At 32.1% G+C, this 20,155-nt stretch overlaps 2 protein-coding genes across 2 annotated transcripts in view; one reads left to right on the top strand and one right to left on the bottom strand.

Moving 5' to 3' along the window:
• The window catches only part of dhrs11a (dehydrogenase/reductase 11a), a 41,715-nt gene extending 36,913 nt beyond the window's left edge, over window positions 1-4,802 (top strand). Inside the window, exons 5-7 of the mRNA XM_073840757.1 lie at window positions 400-492; window positions 571-636; window positions 3,935-4,802. Of these exons, the coding sequence (XP_073696858.1) occupies window positions 400-492; window positions 571-636; window positions 3,935-3,976 (201 nt within the window). The 3' untranslated portion in view covers window positions 3,977-4,802. The remainder of the gene's footprint in view (window positions 1-399; window positions 493-570; window positions 637-3,934) is intronic.
• Window positions 4,803-6,075: 1,273 nt separating this feature from the next.
• The window catches only part of LOC141334599 (sodium- and chloride-dependent GABA transporter ine), an 18,072-nt gene continuing 3,992 nt past the window's right edge, over window positions 6,076-20,155 (bottom strand). The window contains exons 2-13 of the mRNA XM_073839730.1: window positions 18,791-18,925; window positions 18,374-18,578; window positions 16,389-16,521; window positions 15,029-15,163; window positions 14,575-14,678; window positions 12,931-13,055; window positions 12,734-12,846; window positions 12,036-12,176; window positions 10,486-10,585; window positions 9,510-9,610; window positions 9,248-9,415; window positions 6,076-7,097 (exon numbers count right to left, since the gene is read on the bottom strand). Coding sequence (XP_073695831.1) covers window positions 6,939-7,097; window positions 9,248-9,415; window positions 9,510-9,610; window positions 10,486-10,585; window positions 12,036-12,176; window positions 12,734-12,846; window positions 12,931-13,055; window positions 14,575-14,678; window positions 15,029-15,163; window positions 16,389-16,521; window positions 18,374-18,578; window positions 18,791-18,925 — 1,619 coding nt within the window. The 3' untranslated portion in view covers window positions 6,076-6,938. The remainder of the gene's footprint in view (window positions 7,098-9,247; window positions 9,416-9,509; window positions 9,611-10,485; window positions 10,586-12,035; window positions 12,177-12,733; window positions 12,847-12,930; window positions 13,056-14,574; window positions 14,679-15,028; window positions 15,164-16,388; window positions 16,522-18,373; window positions 18,579-18,790; window positions 18,926-20,155) is intronic.

Raw genomic sequence — 20,155 nt, 5'->3', positions numbered from 1 at the left:
ATAAATGGGGGGAAAAGTAACTGGCATTACTTATTTGAAAAAGTAAAGCAATACTTTACTAGTTAATTGCAAAAAGTAATATTATTACGTAACTTGCATTACTGAAATGTGTTACCCCCAACACTTCATATTACTATGCAAAATTAAGTTTTGCGGTAGGAAATTTACAAAATATCCTTTTTTTTTTAATTAATGTTAATCAACAGTGAAATAGTTGTTTAGCCACTGCTTTAAAGTCATAAATTCATACCAATATTTAGCACCGTAATTTAATGCCAGTTCGTGTAATAAAATTCCCAGCAACAATAGCAAATAACAATAGATTTGAAAAAGATAATGGCTGCTCTAGGCATTTAGCATTGTTGTATTTATTAACCTATCAGCTTTCCTTTTTTCTAGTGTATATCACCTGGAATAGTGGAAACTGAATTTGCCTTCCGGCATCACAACAGTGATCCAGAGAGAGCTGCAGCTGTATATGAAAGTATAAAGGTATAAGGAGCATTTGTGACGTGTTTCTTCATACGAGTCCCGCTTTTTAACTGCATTACAGCTGTTTGTCTTCTACAGTGTTTGAAAGCAGAAGACATCGCCAGTGCCGTCACATACGTCCTAAGTGCACCTGCTCATGTTCAGGTGAGTCCATAATAAACACATAGAAATATTTCTCAAGCAGCAAATCAGCATATTAAAATGATTTCTGAAGGATCATGTGACACTGAAGACTGGAGTAATGATGCTGAAAATTCAGCTTTGCATCACAGGAATATATTACATTTTAACATATATTAAAGTAGAAGTACAGTTAATTGTTAAAATATTTGGTTGAATTGCATTTGCGAATCGTGGATCCATGATTTGAACTGTCGATTCTTTTTTTATTTTATAACAATATCAAATTCAAATAAATTTATGAGGTTAATTGACTACAAAGTTGAAAGTTTTTCTGTACTTGCTCTTTAAAACCTCAAAAAAAGGTCAGTATCAATCACTTATTAAATAGAAAACATGTGAAACAATTATTATTTACACCAGCATATTTTGTTTTTAAGTAGAACCATGTGAAAACCAGATCTTTATTTTAGGAGATAAATGTTTTCAGGCAGAAAAAACAGCTTTAGATTTAAAGAAATAGTGACCCATACATGAGAATTTGCTGAATATTTACTCACCCTCAGTTCATCCAAGATGTAGATGAGTTTGTTTCTTCATCAGATTTGGAGAAATGTAGCATTACATCATTTGCTCACTCCTCTGGAGTGAATGGGTGCCATCAAAATAAGAGTCCAAACAGCTGATAGAAACATCACAATAATCCACAAGTAATCCACACCACTCCAGTCTATCAATTAACATCTTGTGAAGCCAAAAGTTGTGTGTTTATAAGAAACAAATCCATCATTAAGATGTTTTTAGCTTTAAATGTTTATAGCTGTTGTTTCTAGAGTCCATAATCCATAATAATGCATCCTTCAGTGAAAAAGTCTGTCTTCAGATGTCTCTCACTTCAAAATCCAGCCACATATTTGTTTAGACCTATTTTGGACTGTTTTGGCTTGTAAACGGTGCTTAATCTGTGCAGATTTCTCTCCTGATTCAGACCAATGACATTTATGGGTTTTGGACTTGTATTTTAGCCAGAAATTGAAGTTAAAATGCCTTAATGATGATTTGTTTCTTAAAAACAAGCAGCTTTTCACTTCACAAGATGTTAACTGATGGATTGGAGTGGATTACTTGTGGATTATTGTGATGTTTTTATCAGATGTTTGGACTCTTATTCTGACGGCACCCATTCACTGCAGAGGATCCATTGGTGAGATCCATTTCTCCAAATCTGAGAAAAACTCATCTACATCTTGGATGGCCTGAGAGTAAATACATTTTCAGCAAAATGTTCATTTTTGGCTAAACTGTTCCTTTAAAGGAGGTCACTTCCAGAACAAAAATGTACAGATAATTTACTCACCCCCTTCATCCAAGAAGTACAAGTCTTTCTGTCTTTGTTCGTAATAAAAGTATGTTTTTTGAGGCAAACATTTCAGGAATGTTCTCCATATAGTGGACTTCTATGGTGCCCACGAGTTTGAATTTCCAAAATGCAGTTTAAATGCAGCTTCAAAGGGCTCTAAATGATCCCAGCCAATCCCAGCTTTATCTAGCAAAACGATTTAAAAAAATGTTACAATTTATATACTTTTCAACCTCAAATGCTCGTCTTGTCTAGCTCTGCGTGAACTGCATGCATTCCGAGTCAAAATACAGGTAGGGTATCCTTCAACTTCAATCATCCTAAATCACTGCAGAAGTACCACAAAGAAGTGTTTACAGAGTGAACATGCAAAGAGGGTTAAACACCCTTTACAAAAAAAGGTAAAACAGTGATGTAGGATGATTTTCAAAATGAGAAAATGAGATGGGAGTTTTTTGACATACCCTAACTGTATTGAACTGAAATACACAGAGTTTACTCAGAGCTAGACAAGATGAGCATTTGAGGTTAAAAAGTATATAAATTGTAACATTTTTTAGAAATTAACCGATCGTTTCGCTAGATAAGACCCTTCTTCCTCGACTGGGATCATTTAGAGCCTTTAGAAGCTGCATTTAAACTGCATTTTGGACGTTCAAACTCACAATCACCATAGAGGTCCACTATATGGAGAACATTCCTGAAATGTTTTCCTCAAAAAATGACTAAAGAAGAAAAAATGAACATCTTGAATGACAAGGGGGTGTTCTGGAAGTGAACTTCTCTTAGTCATAGGCGATCTGTTATATCCTGTGCGATCATTGACTTAGATCCTTATGCTGATCTTCAGACAGCGGGGAGACAGACAAATCAAATCACAGCACTTCACATAATCACACTCATCACCTGCTGATCCATCTGTATTAAATTTGTCAAACTGAATGAACGCATTGCTGTCTGTTCCTCTCTCTCTCTTGTTGTCAATGTCATAATATTAATCCAAATGTTTGCAACCTATTTCCTTTTTGAGGAAAAAAAGAAAAAAAATTCATTGTTTTATGTGTGTACAAGACTGTGTTTTCTGTTTGATTTTCCTACATTGTTGTTTTGTAAGTTAAATGAAGTTTTTATGTTTCAAAGTTTTATTCAGCAAAAAACTGGATAAAGTGTCAACTTTTAAATTTCATTGCAGGTGAAGCAAAAATGGCAGTATATATAAAGCAGAAGCATTTCAAAAAATGCTTTTCTTACATAGCTTTTTTGTCTTGTTACCAGCCAAAATATTTAAAAATTCTTAAATCAAGATGAATTTTCTAGACGAGTAAAACTATTTTTTTAAGTCAAAATTAAGTGAATTTTTGCTTAGAACAAGCAAAATAATTTGCCAATAGGGTGAGCAAAAAATAAATGATTTCAAACAGAAAACAAGACCCCATTGGCAGGTTATTTGACTAATAATTTTTAGATATTTGTGACCCTGGACCACAAAACCAGTCATAAGGTTAAATTTTACAAAACTGAGATATATACATCATATGAAAGCTCAATAAATAAGCTTTCTATTGATGCATAGTTTGTTAGGATAGAACAATATTTGACCGAGATACATCTATTTGAAAATCAGGAATCTGAGGGTGCAAAAAAATCAAAATACTGAGAAAATCACCTTTAAAGTTGTCCAAATTAGGTTCTTGACAATGCATTTTACAAATCAAAAATTACATTTTGATATATTTACAGTAGGAATTTTACAAAAATTTTGACCCATGCAATGTATTTTTGGCTATTGCTACAAATAGTCCTATACCCCAGCGACTTAAGACTGGTTTTGTGGTCCAGGGTCACATTTGTTACAATGATTGATGCTAATATAAAATTAGTTTGAATCATTACTGTATTTGAATTATTTTGAGATTCTAAAAGTTGTGAAATATATGTTAAATTTCAATTCTCCTGTTGTAGATCGGCGATGTGCAGATGCGGCCGGTGGAGCAAGTATCATAGGAACCGATTGGAAACTGGACGTCACGCAGTGGAGCCGACACAAGTGGTGACTGGCAACACCTGCTGGCCAAAAAACATGCACAACACCTAGTTTTAAAGAACTGATTGAAGGGAATTGGTTTGGGTTTGCAGATCGGATCAAATCTGAGAAGGCGGCGCAGTGTGGCTCGATCTGACGCGGCGCTCGGACGCTCGAAAGCCCACAGATGTACACAGTCTGCTGCCTCTCAAATATAAGGGGAAACTTTCAGCTTTTCTAAAACACAAGAAACTGGAACAAAAGATGTGTGTTACTGTCTGATACGGTCACCCCAGACCGATTATACCGAGACCAGTACGCCATGAATTGCACATCATCTTGTTTTTTTGTTTTTTAAGGTCATATTGCATATCTGTTTGAGAGTGTAACGATAAGAAACAGTCGCTCGGTGCCGGTTGAGATGATGTTAATTACTGTATTAATTTTTTTATGAGTAGCCTATTCTAACTTGAATTGTATGTAGATGTGGTTCTCTGATCCAGCTTGAGCTCGCATGATTTGCATAAAAGTGGAAGCCGTTTTGACTGCAGTCGCACTCCCAATCAGAAACCTGATGATAAATGTTGGTTTTTACATTGAACTTTCACTGAATGAAAGGTACGACACTGGCTTTTTTCATAGGAAACGAATATGGAAACACTGTAGTGAGGACTTGAGAAGAAATAATACTTGATATAATTTGATTTTTACTGATTAAACGTGATTATGGTTATTGGTTATGGATAAATTCCTTTCCTTTTTGCTGTATGGTCACCTTTACATCTCCAAAAACAATCCAAAACTTGATTTGTGTTGTTTCTTTTCTGTTGAAATCTTCATGTCGTTAATATTTGGGAAACTAGTCTTACATTAAATGATATGAAATAAATCAAATTCAATACTTGAATATCATGAAACCTGTCCAGTTCACATTTACCAGAGAAATAAGACATTATTTTGACCATTTAAAATATTTATAAATACAGTATTTGTAAATTACTGTATTATATGTTGTTTTGCCTTTTGAATCATTTTATTATGGCAAGGTCTGTTTAATTATTAACATATAATAAGATAATTACTTAATGTATTTAATTGTAATACAATAATGTCATAATGAAATTTTTTTATGCTTTGTGAAATTATTTTAATTATAATTAAGAATATTTCCCCCAATTCTCATTACTGCAATCCCACCAAAAAATTATATTAAACGGGATTTATAAAATTATTGCATTTGCTGTATATATTTAAATATATATTTAAATATTTTTTTCTTTTATTTAATTAAGAATATTTCCCCCCAGTTCTCATTACTGTAATACAGATAAATATATTTGAGGATTTTAATATTTATTGCATTTGCTGTTGGTTTTAGGCATTTTTTTTAATCATTTTATCATTTTTCTCAGATTTTTTTAAAATAAATGTTAACAAAAATATGCCTTTAAGCAGATTTGAATTATGTAATACAGTAATTGTGATAAAAATAATGTCACATTGAAAATGATTTATGCTTTGTGACATTATTTTTATTATAATTAAGAATATTTGGGAAGTTCTCATTACTGTAATCCAAATAAATACATTTGAGAATTTTTCATCTATTGCATTTGCTGTTGGTTTTAGGCATGTTTTGTTTTTGTTTTTTAAACTACATTTTTCTCAGATTTTTGTAGTAAATGTCAACAAAAAAATGCCTTTATGCAGATTTGAATTCAAATAATTTGATTACAATTTTTTATGCAATACATTAAGACTGTGCGATTAAAATAATGTCACAATAAAAATTCTTTGAAAATTGAAAATTAAAATTATTTTAATTATAATTAATATATATCATTACTGTATACAAAATAAATAAATAATACATTTATTGCATTTGCTGTTTTTTTGGCATTTATTAATCATTAAAGCAGTTCTCATTACTATAATAAAAAAATGTAAAAATTAAATTGAAATGAATTAAATTTATTACATTTGCTTTTGTTTTTAGGCATATATATATATATATATATATATATATATATATATATATTTTTTTTTTTTTTAAATCATTACATTTTTCTAAATTAAATTGATTACATTTAGCCTTTTTTATTACAGTTTTTTTTGCAATACAGTAATTGTAATTAAAATAATGTCACAATGAAAAATCTTCATGCTACAAAAAAGAGGGTTAATGTCCTTATTTCTTTTGGTTTTATGCTGAAATGTAAATTTTTTCATGAGATTCTCCCACATGAATTGAAATCTTGGTCATAAATTTCCAGCAGGTTGAGAACAAAGAAAAAAGTTTTAATCCGAAGGTATTCAGAAATGCACCTGTTATAATGTATAAATCCACATGAACGATTAGCAATGTTAACAGTATTGGGTTTGTGTATTTTTAGCATGAATTAATTCTGAATTCGCATGATTGTTAACTTTTAACGCTTAAGAAATTGAAAGTGTACAAAATAAGAAACTCCTGCTGTAAAGGAGAGCAAAAGGGCCAGTTGTTGAAGGCATTGAGGGTGAAGTTCACTGCATGGACCCTGAACGAGGGTTTTATCTCATGTTGGACTGTTGTTCAGTCATCACGCCCATAAAAAGTTAAAACCAACACCTGCTAATCAGAATAAAAACATGGGCAAAAAATGACTCTTATGTTTGTGTCTTTGAGTGTAAAACAAAAAAGGCTAACAATCTTTTATTTCATTGATATCAGCATCAAATCCTGTGCCACACATCATACAGTAAACTAAAAGTCCTTCTAGAGTCAAATTATAAATATGAAAGTCTTAAACCCCAAATATGAATCCTAGAAAAATATACTTGTTTAAACTAACGTTTGGACCAATATTTCCATATCGATCCTGCACATTATCCTCAGGCTTGTTGCTGGTTTTGATCAGTCTGGTCTGGTTTAGGCCTGTTGTAGTCCAGCGATCCAGTAGCAATTTAAAAGTTAGTCTGGATTGGTGGTTTGTCAGATAGAGGTACGATGGAGCTGATGACGGCAACGTTGGGAATCACCTCCATTATGGCTCCTTTTTGGTGGTAATACGGGCTCTCCGAGTCCTCTTCCAGAGAAAATGGTGTGATGGACTTTTTTAGTCTCTGAAATTAAATAAAAAAAGCACAAATCTGTTCAGTAACTTCACCAATCCAGTGTTAAAGAGCTTGTATATGTAAAACACAAATGTTTATTCTAATTTAAATAGTTTTCAATTGGCTGATTCTTAAATTTAAACAATCGCTATACTGAAAAATAATACATTTTACAATTAATTACACAGAAATAGTAACACAAGTTTTTGAAGTAAAAGGGGAATTGAATTTTCTTAAAAAACAAAAAGTCTTTTAATTCAATTATTTTTTTATTTTTTTTGGGGGGGGGGTTGGGTCAGTAAGTTTTTTGTGTGTAAACTTTTATATATATTTAATAGTATTCAGTACTCAATTTTATTTAATTTTTTTTAATTAATTTTAATTAAAATATGTCAGTATTTATGTTTATAATGCATCAGCAGTAAATTAAGTTAATTACATTGGCAGTATTGTTTAATAATACTTATGCAAATATGTATTCTGCATATAAGTGACTAAACAGGTATAATTATTATGTAAAACACAACTTTTATTCAGCAAAGATGCATTTAATTGACTGAAAGTGACGGTAAAGACATTTCTAATGTCACAAAAGATTTCTACTTTAAATAAATGCTCTTCTTTTAAACTTTGTTTTTATCAAAGAATCCTGAAAAAAAGGATTTTACAGTTTCCATAAAGATATTAACTGCTTTCAACATTGATAATAATAGAAAATGTTTTTGAGCAGCAAATCAGCATATTAGAATAATTTCTGAAGCATCATGTGACACTGAAGACTGAGTAATGATGCTAAAAATTCAGCTTTGATCACAGGAATGAATAGCATTTTACAATATATTACATTAGAAGTCATGTATTTTAAATTCCAATAATATTTCACATTTTTTACTGCATTTTTGAATAAATAAATACTGCTTGGGTAGCCATAAGAGATTTCTTTTAAAAACATTACAAATTTTACCAACCCCAAACTTTTGAACAGATGCTTACAGTTGAAGTCAAAAGTTTACATCCTCCTTCCAGAATCTGGAAAATGTTAATTATTTTAGCAAAGTAAAAGGGATAATACGAATGCATGTTATTGTGTATTAGTACTGACCTGAATAAGCTATTTCACATAAAAGATGTTTACATATAGTCCACAAAAGAAAATAATAGCAGAATTCAGAAAAATTACCCCGTTCAAAAGTTTACATCCCCTTAATTCCTAACACTGTGTTGTTATCTGAATGATCCTCAGCTGCCTGCTGTTCTTCAGAAAAATCTTTTAGGTCCCACTAATTCTTTAGTTTTCCAGCATTTTTGCATATTTGAACCCTTTCCAACAATGACTGTATGATTTTGAGATCCATCTTTTCACACCAAGGACAACTGAGGGACTCATATGCAACTATTACAGAAGATTCAAACTTTTGAAAACTTTTTGAATTTGAAGATCAGACTAAATTTAACTTATCTTTTCTTCTTGGAAACATGTCAGTATCTCCTGTTGCTTCTGAAGGGAAGTACTAAATGAAGAAATATGATATTTAGGCAAAATAAGAAAAATGTGCACATCTCCATTCTTTTCAAAAGTTTTCACCCCCGGCTCTTAATGCAAGTTTTTTCCTTCTGGAGCATCAGTGAGTGTTTGAACCTTCTGTAATAGTTGCGTATGAGTCTCTCAGTTGTCCTCAGTGTGAAAAGATGGATCTCAAAATCATACAGTCATTGTTGGAAAGGGTTCAAATACACAAAAATGCTGGAAAACCAAAGAATTTGTGGAACCTGAATGTATTTTCTGAAGAACAGCAGGCAGTTTAACTGTTCAGGACAAACAAGGGACTCATGAACAACTATCACTAAACAAAAAAACACAGCTGTGGATCATTCAGGAAACAACACAGTATTAAGAATCAAGGTAATCAAACTATTATTTTCTCTTGTGGACTATATGTAAACATCTTTTATGTAAAATATCTTATTCAGGTTACTAAACAAGCAATAACATGCATTTTGCATGATATGTTCCCTCTTATTTTGGTAAAATAATTAACATTTTGCAGATTCTGAAAGGCTGATGTGTAAACTCTTGACCTCAACTGTATATCAACGGTTCCAGCCAATAACCCAAGACATTTCGCTTCCAAAGCATAAACGGAGAAGCCATAAAGTACCTCAGTGAAGGATCCGGGCAGAACCCAGAGCGTGTGCACGGCTGCTAAAGGAATCCAGATAATGGACGCCAAAGCGATGAGCCATCCGACACCCTGAGCCCACGGCGGGTAAACGTAATCCTCATAACGTGCTGGTTTAAACCGAATCACTGAGAACACTAGGATAACCTGACAGACACAAAAATACCTTTAACTTTATATGACAATAAACACTGGGGTTTCAAACCAACCACTGTGTCAGAAACGGTGTGATCGCACTCACGGTTATCAGAACAGGACAAATGAACCACCAGCAGACCCGGAAGAAAATGTTAGGTCTCTTTCCTGTCATCTCTACTAAATTACTGGACAGACGCTTTACACCTGTTAAAACAAGGCATTCATAGCTTTAAATGTGACCCTTTGTAATAACCAAAAACACATTGTATGGGTCAAAATTATTGATTTTTCTTTGATGCCAAAAATCATTGGAATATTAAGTAGAGATCATGTTCCATGAATATATTTCGTACATTTCCTACCATGAATGTATCAAAACGTATTTTTGGATTAGTAATATGCATTGCATAGAACTTCATTTGGACAACCTTAAAGGTGATTTTCTCTATATTTAGATTTTTTTGCAGATTCCAGATTTTTTTTAATACAGTAGTTGATTCTCAGCCAAATATTGTGCTAACAAACCATAAAGCTTATATATTCAGCTTTCAGATGATGTACAGTATAAAGTGTTATGGCAAATCACTCAATGTTCATGTTTTGATGTCAAAAACAGACAAAAAAAACGAGTTTTATTGCTTAAAAGTAGCCCATTAAAGAAACCCAGAAAAACACTGATCACAACATATGGGTCAAAATGATTGCGTTTTCTTTTATGCCAAAAATCATTAGGATATTGAGTAAAGATCATGTTTCATGAATATATTTTGTAAATTTCAAAACCTAGTTTTTGATTAGTAATATGCATTATTAAGAACTTAATTTGGACAAATTTAAATGTGTTTTTCTCAATATTTAGATTTTTTTGCACCCTCAGACTGCAGATTTTCAAATATTGTCCTATCCTAACAAACCATACAGTACATCAATAGAAAGCTTACTTATTTAGACTCAATTTAAAACCCTTATGACTGGTTTTGTGGTCCTGGGTCACATATTGTTTCATGCTTGATGAAATAGATCAAGAGTGACACATAGTTTAGAAACGGACACAAATCAAACAGAAGTTTGTCTCTCACCGTAAAGCCAACAAACACCAACCACCTCAAAAAATGCCAGGAACATGATGGACACGATAGCTGTATAATGATCCATCAGCTGGAACACATAGATCCCCACCTGAGGCGAAAGATGAGCATTAGCCTGACAGACATTATTAGGTTCATAACTTTAATAAAACTTCATCTGGACTTTTTTATAATACATACTCGCTTTACAGCCATATATGCATCTGTAATGTGTTTTTTTTTAATTTAATATAATTAAAAAGAATCATAATTAATAAAGCTGTTTTAAAATTTTATTGTGGTTGCATGAAAATAAGCAGTGCAAAAATACAGTGGCTCTAGAAAGCATTTGCACACTTAATATCATTGCATTAGAAAACAGAATATCATTGCAAGTGTCATTTATTTGAAAGAAATATAGCAATTAACCCCAAAAACTTCAAACATGGTTACAAAAATTTCAAACTTCAGTGGGCAAAATATCAAAAACAGCATTTGGTTGATGTTTTGTGCACTGCAAAAATGCTTTTCTGGTAACACTTTACAATAAGGTTCATTAGTTAAACATTAGTTAATGTATTAACTAACATGAACTAACCATGAGCAATACATTTGTTACTGTATTTACTAATCTTTATTAATGTTAGTTAACGGAAATACAGTTGTTCATTGTTTGTTCATGTTAGTTCACACTGCATTAACTAATGTTAACAAGAATTTAATAATGCATTAGTAAATGTTGAAATAAACATTAACAAAGATTAATAAATGCTGTATAAGTGCAGTTCACTATTAGTTCATGTTAACTAATGTGGTTAACTAATGTTAACTAAAGAACCTTATTGTAAAGTGTTACCGCTTTTCTTGCTTAAGATTTTTTGTCTTGTTTCCAGCCAAAATATCTAAAAATTCTTAGATCAAGAAGGATTTTCTAGACTAGTAAAAATTATTTTATTGTTTTCAGAAAAAATAAGTCAAAATGAAGTGTTTTTGCTTGAAACAAGCAAAAAAATCTGCCAATGGGGTAAGAAAAATAATGTTTTCTGTTTGAAATAATAAAAAAAATTGCTTACCCCATTGGCAGATTATTTTGCTTGTTCTAAGCAAAAACTCACTTATTTTGACTTTAAAAAATATAAAAATAATTTTTACTTGTCTAGAAAATCCTGCTTGATTTAAGAATTTTTTTTTGGCTGGAAACAAGACAAAAAAAATCTACGTAAAAAAAAGTGTCTGTATTTTGCAGTGCATGTATTCATGAATTATAAATCACAAAAACATGTCTAGGTTCATTTGACTCCAAAATTACAGAGAGTAAATATCTTCTATATTTATGCATATAGAAAATCAGATCACATTTAATAGAAAATGCAAAGAATGCAAATGCAAAAAATAACGCAAATGTCATTTATTTGAAAAAAAAAAAAAAAGAACAATCAATTAATAGCAAGAAGAATAAACAAACAAAAAAATCTTAGATATTAAAAATTAAATAATATTAAAAGAAAAAATATATATATTTGAATTTTAAAAAAGTAATAAAATAAAAGTGTTCTTGTTACCTGCATGACACAAGGGATGCCCAGCAGGAAGGCTGCACCGCAGACTAGAAGCACAAGGAACTCCTTGCGTTTGAGGTACTTGAGTATGGGTGTACTGTAGCTGTCCAACAGACTGGTCACCATCACCTCCACCATGGCAAACTACAGAACACAAACAACCACAGAGGCTAAACTTTAACAGTGTTGTGAAATGATTCAAACTGCATTACTCCAACAAACATTGATGCATGTGTTGCTTAATGTTTTCTCATGAGAGTCAGATGAACAAAGTGAATGAACAGCTCGCTTTTCATGAATTATAAATCACAGATTTAACAGTTTTAGCTTTGATCTGTCTTCAGTCGTCATATAATCCTCATGAAAACAGGTCAAGGTTCATTCAACCCCAAAATTAAAATATTTTGCATATAGAAAATTAAGCCTGATAAGCACATTAAATTTGATTAATTATTTACTTTTAGTTTTTATGTAATTCCTATTCCTAATAATTAAGATAATATGATACAACTTATCTCGTGTTATGTATTTACACCTTCACCTAGTCATAAAAACCATGATAAATAATTATAGGAATTCCCTTTAGTCTCATATCAGCCTAATATAACACTAGTTGATCAAACTGCAGGTTATATTTGTTGTGTTGGCCACATTAACCAGATAAAGGTTAGTGAAAATGACAAGTAGTATTTTCATCATACCTGACTGTCAAGGCCAAGACAGAGTAGCATGAAAAAGAAGAGAACGGCCCATAAAGGAGCAACTGGCATCGTCACAAAGGCTTGTGGGTAAACCACAAACACTAGACCTGGACCTGCATGGAGAATCATAATGAGACAAAGCAGATTTAATGATAAAAGTTAAGTTCTTTCACGCAAACATTAATAAATGAACCTACCGTCCACTGCGATTTCACTGACCGGCACATTCTGAAGATGCGACATGTAGCCGAATGCCGAAAAAATGACAAATCCTGCAAAAATACTAGTCACGGAATTTGTGATGGAAATGGCCAGAGTGTCTCTAAAAAATAAAAGTCACAAACGTGAGAAAAAAACCTTGATGTTAGTGACATTTTTTTATTGAGCACTGATGACATAACATTAAATTCACATTAATGTCACAGCCGTATAAATTTATTAGCGCAATAAATTCATTATCATAGCGATCCTTGCTCCAGAGATATGCACGTACAATTTGATTTGCTATATTTTATATAACTTCCTGTGCATGAAAGTAGATTAGAGATGGTATGTTGTATGCAACACGTTTTTTTGCTTTTAAAAATGTCATTATATAGTTGAGGTCAAAAGTTTTCATACACCTTGCAGAATCTGCAAAATGTTAATTATTTTACCAAAATAAGAGGGATTTTTATTTAGTACTGATCTGAACAATACATTTCATATAAAAGACATTTACATATTGTCCACATGAGAAAATAATAGCTGAATTTATAAAAATGACCCGTTTAAAAGTTTACGCTTGATTCTTATTACTGTGTTGTTAACTGAATGATCCACAGCTGGGGTTTTTTTGTTTTGTTTGTTTGTTTAGTGATAGTTGTTTATGAGTCCCTTGTTTGTCCTGAACAGTTCAACTGCCTGCTGTTCTTCAGAAAATACATTCAGGTCCCACAAATTCTTTGGTTTGTCAACATTTTTGTACATTCAAATCCTTTCTAACAATGATTGTATGCTTTTGTGATCCATCTTTTCACACTGAGGACAACTGAGAGACTCATATGCAACTATTACAGAAGATTCAAATGCTCACTGATGCTCCAGAAGTAAAAAACATGCATTAAGAGCTGGGGGTGAAAACTTTTGAACAGAATGAAAATGTGTACATTTTTCTTATTTTGCCTAAATATCTTTTTTTTTTTTTTTTTTTTTTTTTTAGTACTGCCATTTAGAAGTTACAGAAGATATTAACATGTTTCCCAGAAGACAAAATAAGTTAAATTTACCTTGATATTCAAATTCAAAAGTTTTCACCCCATGCTCTTAATGCATTGTGTTTCTTCTGGAGCATCAGTGAGTGTTTAAACCTTCTGTAATAGCTGCATATGAGTCCCTCAGTTGAAAAGTTGGATCTCAAAATCATGCAGTCATTGTTGGAAAGGGTTCAAATACACAAAAATGCTGAAAAACCACTTTGTGTTACCTGAATGACTTTACTAAAGAACGGCAGGCAGTTTAACTGTTCAGGACAAACAAGGGACTCATAAACAACTATCACTAAACAAAAAAAAAAAAACACAGCTGTGGATCATTCTGGTTACAACACAGTATTACGAATCAAGGAGATGTAAACTTTTGAACGGGGTCATTTTTATAAATTCAACTATTATGTTCTTTTGTGGACTAGATGTAAACCTCTTTTATGTGAAATATCTTATTCAGGTCAGTACTAAATAAAAAAATAACATGCATGTAGTATGATCCCTCTTATTTTGATAAAATAATTAGCAGATTCTGCAAGGTGTATGTAAACATTTGACCTCAACTGTATAACCATATATAATACTGTAGGTTCTCACTTGAGGATATTGTTGTTGTAGGAGTTGTAGCTGGCCATCGCCATCAGCGAGCCGAAGCCAATCCCAATGGAGTTAAAGATTTGAGCTGCTGCATTAATCCATACCTAAACACACACGTTACACAATATTAATATAATTATTATAAAACACAGTCCAAACAATATACTGTATAACTGAATGACAATAAGCAAAAGAACTACACAGCACTCAGTTACGTTTTTACTAGGGCTACCACATTTAACATGTTCATTTATGATGTTGATAAAATACAGATAGTTGCAATACATTTGCGGTCACAGCATATGCATGCATTTGTTTTCATTTCTTAAAATAATAGCAGATGCAAAGCAATTTTGAATGTCAAACTAATCACATTAACTACAAAAAAGCCAATAGATTATTTGAATATATTATCAGGCCTGTTTCTCATTTATCTCAGTCTTCTCATACCCACCTCCACATTGAGCAGTTTGTCCCACTCAGGTATGATGAAGAATTTGATGCCGTCTATGGCTCCCGGCAGCTGCACGTTATTGATCAGCAGAGCCAGAAGAATCACGTACGGAAACAGAGCGGTGAAGTAAACCACCTGTGATGCACAGATAAAGATCAGCTTACTGTAAATGTACTGGGAAATTAGAAGGGAAAAAAAAATAAAAAAAAATAATAATAATATATATATATATATATATATATATATAATTCTGAATATTTAAAAAAATAGCTATAACTATTATTTAACTATTATTATACACTACTATTTTATAATTAAAAATGTATGTATTGGAATATGAATCTGATTTTCATTACATTTAAGCACATTTTACCCATTGTTACTATTTTTATTATTATGTTTATTTTTAAATTAGCACAAATAAACAATTATACAACACATAAAATATAGATACATTACATTACAATTTAAAAACATATTATATAGCATGAGTACATGAGAACTTTGTGCAGTAATGATGGTTTAATTGTCATTATTAAAATAATGTAATCCAAAAATATATGTGTAGTGCATTGATTCCATCAGAACTTGCAATAAATGTGACCCTGGATCACAAAACCAGTCTGCAAAAATACATTGCATGGGTCAAAATGATCTTTTTTTCTTTTATGCCAAAAATCATTAGGATATTAAGTAAAGATCATGCTCCATGAAGATATTTTGTAAATTTATTACTGTAAATATATCAAAACATAATTTTTGATTAGTAATATGCATTGCCAAGAACTTCATTTGCACAACTTTAAAGGCAATTTTCTCAATATTTTGATTTTATTTGCACCCTCAGATTTCAGATTTTTATTTGTATCTTGCCCAAATATTGTCTTAACAAACCATACATCAATGGGAAGCTTATTTATTCAACTTTCAGATGATTTATGAATCTCAATTTCTAAAAACGGATGATTTTGATTGGTTTTGTGGTCCACGGTCACAAATACACATAATATCAGCATGGTTTCAAGGACCATGGTAATACCATAGTGTTCTTCGAAGCACCTTGGAATAACACGTTTCATCCAAAATATTAAAAAAAGTGCATTAATATTTTGCAGAAATAATCAAACATTTCTTGCTACACTCTGATACATAAACTACTGAACATTTTTTTCTTTCTGATTCGTTTATCACTTAATTTTCCCATGCTGAACTGAAATAAATTTGGCTTGGGACTTTTTTTTTTAATAAACATTCATTTTTCAGAGACTCCTAGTAGCCTAAATTTAACTAATAATTACAAGTAACTACAGGATTAAAACATTAGATGTTGACTGATGTTCTTCATCTGTTCCTGTTTTACCTTCCCAGTGGATTTGACTCCTTTAAAGATGCAGAGGTAGACGAGGATCCAGGCCAGCAGCAGCAGGAGGAAGAGCTCCCACCTCAAGATACCCGTCTCCTCCACACCACTGGTTCTCTCCAGCACCTTATAACTAACAGAGCCGACACATCCACTGCAGTTAATACGACAAACTTTACTAACAAATCAATAACTTAAAGCTACACTATGTTACTAGAAGCTGAAAAAAAGTAGCGGATTTGCGGAGGAACACTGTTTTGGTGAGTGGCTATGAGTCGTGCTTCGGCTCCGCTATTCTGCGCGGATGGATCTGATGACTCGACCGACATAAAAACACACAAGACATACAACCAAAAACTTTGGAAATAAATGCAAAAAAATATGTCTTGTGAGTCGGTAAGTATCGTATATACTGCTATTGTTTTGACTTATAACATCAATTGTTTTGAAATAATGTTAAAAACGTGTGGCAGTGTGTTCTAACAAATAACAACCCTGCTGAAAAAAACAGTGGCTTGGTAAAACCACTAAATCTTAATGGAATATGTTCCAAAGCTCTTTATATAACAATTTTTAATAGTTAACAGTTGATTTGTAATGTTTATAATGGTATTTGTAGTGGAAACCATTCGAATTTCGGTGATGGTTTGCACTTACGTCAAGGTTTGGTCAATTAACGTTACCCGGATGTGCGGCCATATTGGAGATACTCGGATGTAAACAACAACATTGCACAGTTAATGTACTACTGAATATGTTGTTATGCTAATTTATACTGTTTAAACCATAGAAAAAACGTGGAAGCTTTAAAATCATATAGAGAAGGACTTAATAAGCAGGAAAGGGCGCAATATTTTGAGACACTAAAGTTAATAGGTGGTAAAGATATGTACGAGCAGTATTAATTAAGATATTGTCCTAATATTTCACCTATTTGACTGGAAATGATAAGAACAAACACTGTTGTCAAGATTCTTGCTCTGGAAATCCTGGTTTACTTTGGCCAACCACAAACTTTTGTTCCTCAGTTTTTTGCACTATATTCTCCTTGATTTGTTATAGATTTGGTGGTCTATAGAACTCCAAATGTACAGCCCAAAATTTTCAGCAGCAATAATCAGCAAAATTGTTTATGTTTAGTGCCGCCAATATGGCCAATTGATGAAAGCACTCTATAGAAACCATCGCAAAAGTTGTAATGGTTTTACTGGTTTAAATGGTTTAAATCACCTTTTACTGATGGCTTTTAAAACCACTAAATCCTAGTATGCTCCAAAACAAACTACAGATAACCATTTTTAATAGTTTTAATGGTTAAAAGTTGAATTGTAATGATTATAATGGTATTTGTAGTGGAAACCATTAGAATTTCTGTGATGGATTCTCTTGTTTTTGTCAGCAGGGACGTAAACATGCACGGATGTACGGAGTTTCCCGAGAAATCCATCCTGACAGCTCTAACATATACAGTTATTATAGGTTGACTATATTTATTTAGGCTAACGGACAGCTCAATTTTGACCGATGTTGATGGTGTTTTCCCAGCTAACAGGGAACGTTCTTAGAACTTTTGCTAACTTTCTGGCAAGATTGTTTTCAAAATTAGGATTGTTTTCCAGTAATGTAAATAGAACATTTATAGTAAATGTTGGAACGTTTAGCACTAAAACATTATTTATCGTCATGGAATGCATTCAGAAGTAATGTTCTTATAAAGTGTGCAAAATGAAGAAAATAGAATGTTACCTTAAAACCTTTTCTCTAACGTTCACACAACTAATAAAGAATGTTTAAAAAAAATTGGAACATTCATAGGCCTAAAACATTCCAAAATAACTTTTTCATAGCTTAACAGGAACATTTTTGAACATATTTTTGTTAGCTGGCATGATGTACTGTATTCTCTAATTATTTTTATTTTTTTTAAATTTCAAACAAAAAAAGTTTCATAGTGTAGCTTTAACAAGAAGAGCATATGAACCCACTTGAAGAACTGCTGGCTGGCGGTGGAGGATGAAGAGCTGTTGGTCACATGGTCGCTGCAGTTGGCCGTGTTCCATGTGTTGTTGCAGTTTTCCCAGAGCAGCTCGCTCCGAAAAGAGCTGAACATGTAGTACAGCGCCCATGTGATAATGACATTATAGTATGTGCACATGATGAAGGAGATGGCCACCGTTGCCATGCCAACACCTGGATAGATTTATTACAGGTTACTGACCTTTAGCCAGACCTTGAGTCTGTAATATATTCTCATATCATCTTATCACTATCAGTAAAAATGATAATTGTATTTATATGGATCTGAAAGTCTGTAGACAGCATTAAACTGCATGAAACTTGAAATTAATCTCACTTTAAGTCTTTCCATGATTATGCATGTATTTATGAACTGTATTTATGACCTTTCAGCAGGGGACAGGCTTTGGCCAGGGCCAAGACGGGGCCCCTCCTCAGATGCTGGCCCAGTGTCAGCTCCATGTGCAGCAGCGGGATCCCCAGCACCACCAGCATCAGCAGGTAAGGCACCAAGAACGCACCTGAGGATGTCAATAAACACGTCAGCATTTAACTAAGAGACACACAAATGACCACATCTGCATCCAGTTTAAAAAATAAATGTGAACCTGGACCACAAAACCACAGGTATATTTGTAGCAATAGCCAACAATACATTGTACTGTATGGGTCAAAATGATTGATTTTTCTTTTATGCCAAAAATCATTAGGATATTAGGTAAAGATCATGTTCCGTGAAGATATTTTGTAAATTTCCTTCCATAAATATTTTAAAACTTAATTTTTGATTAGTAATATGCATTGCTAAGAAATTCATTTGGACAACTTTAAAGGAGATTTTCTCATTATTTGGATTTTATTGTACCCTCCAATTGCAGATATTCAAAAAGTTATATCTTGACCAATATCGTCCAGTCCTAAGAAACCATACATAAATGGTAAGCTTATTTATTCAGCTTTCAGCTTTTGTATAAATCTCAGTTTAAAAAAAATTGACACTTATGACTGGTTTGGTGGTCTACGGTCACAAGTGTATTAACTATATATATATTTAAATGTAAATTGTAAACATATAAATGTAAATCAGAATATGTAGTTACTCATAACTCTGAATATACACATTTTTTATGTTTTTTAAAGAAGTCTCTTCTGCTGATCAAGCCTGCATTTATTTGATCCAAAGTACAGCAAAAACTGTCAAATTTGTAATTATTTTTCTACTTAAAAAACTGTTTTCTACTTGAATATATTTTAAAATGTATTTTATTCCTGTGATCAAAGCTGAATTTTCAGCATCATTACTCTATTATTATTATTATCAATATTTAAAGCAGTTGAGTACTTTTTTCCAGGATTCTTTGAGAGAATAGAAAAATCCAAAGATCAGCAAGTATCTGAAATAAAAAGCTTTGTAACATTATACACTATACCATTCAAAAGCTTGAAATCTTTTTTTCCCCGAAAAGAATTATAGAAATGAATACTTTTATTTAGCAAGGATGTTTAAAATTGACTAAAAGTGATGATAAAGACATTTATAATGTTACAAAAGATTTCTGTTTCAGATAAATGCTGTTCTTCTGAACTTCATATTCATCAAAAAAACCTGAAAACATCCTACTCAGCAGTTTTCATAATAATAATAATAATAACACAAGGTTTTTTTAAGCAGCAATTCAGAATATTAGAATGATTTCTGAAGAATCATGTGACTAGTAGTAATGATGCTATCCAGCTTCGAAATCACAGGA

This window comes from Garra rufa, chromosome 5, assembly GCF_049309525.1.
Source record: "Garra rufa chromosome 5, GarRuf1.0, whole genome shotgun sequence".
Lineage (NCBI taxonomy): Eukaryota > Metazoa > Chordata > Actinopteri > Cypriniformes > Cyprinidae > Garra > Garra rufa.
This window is presented reverse-complemented; position numbering and strand designations above follow the sequence as displayed.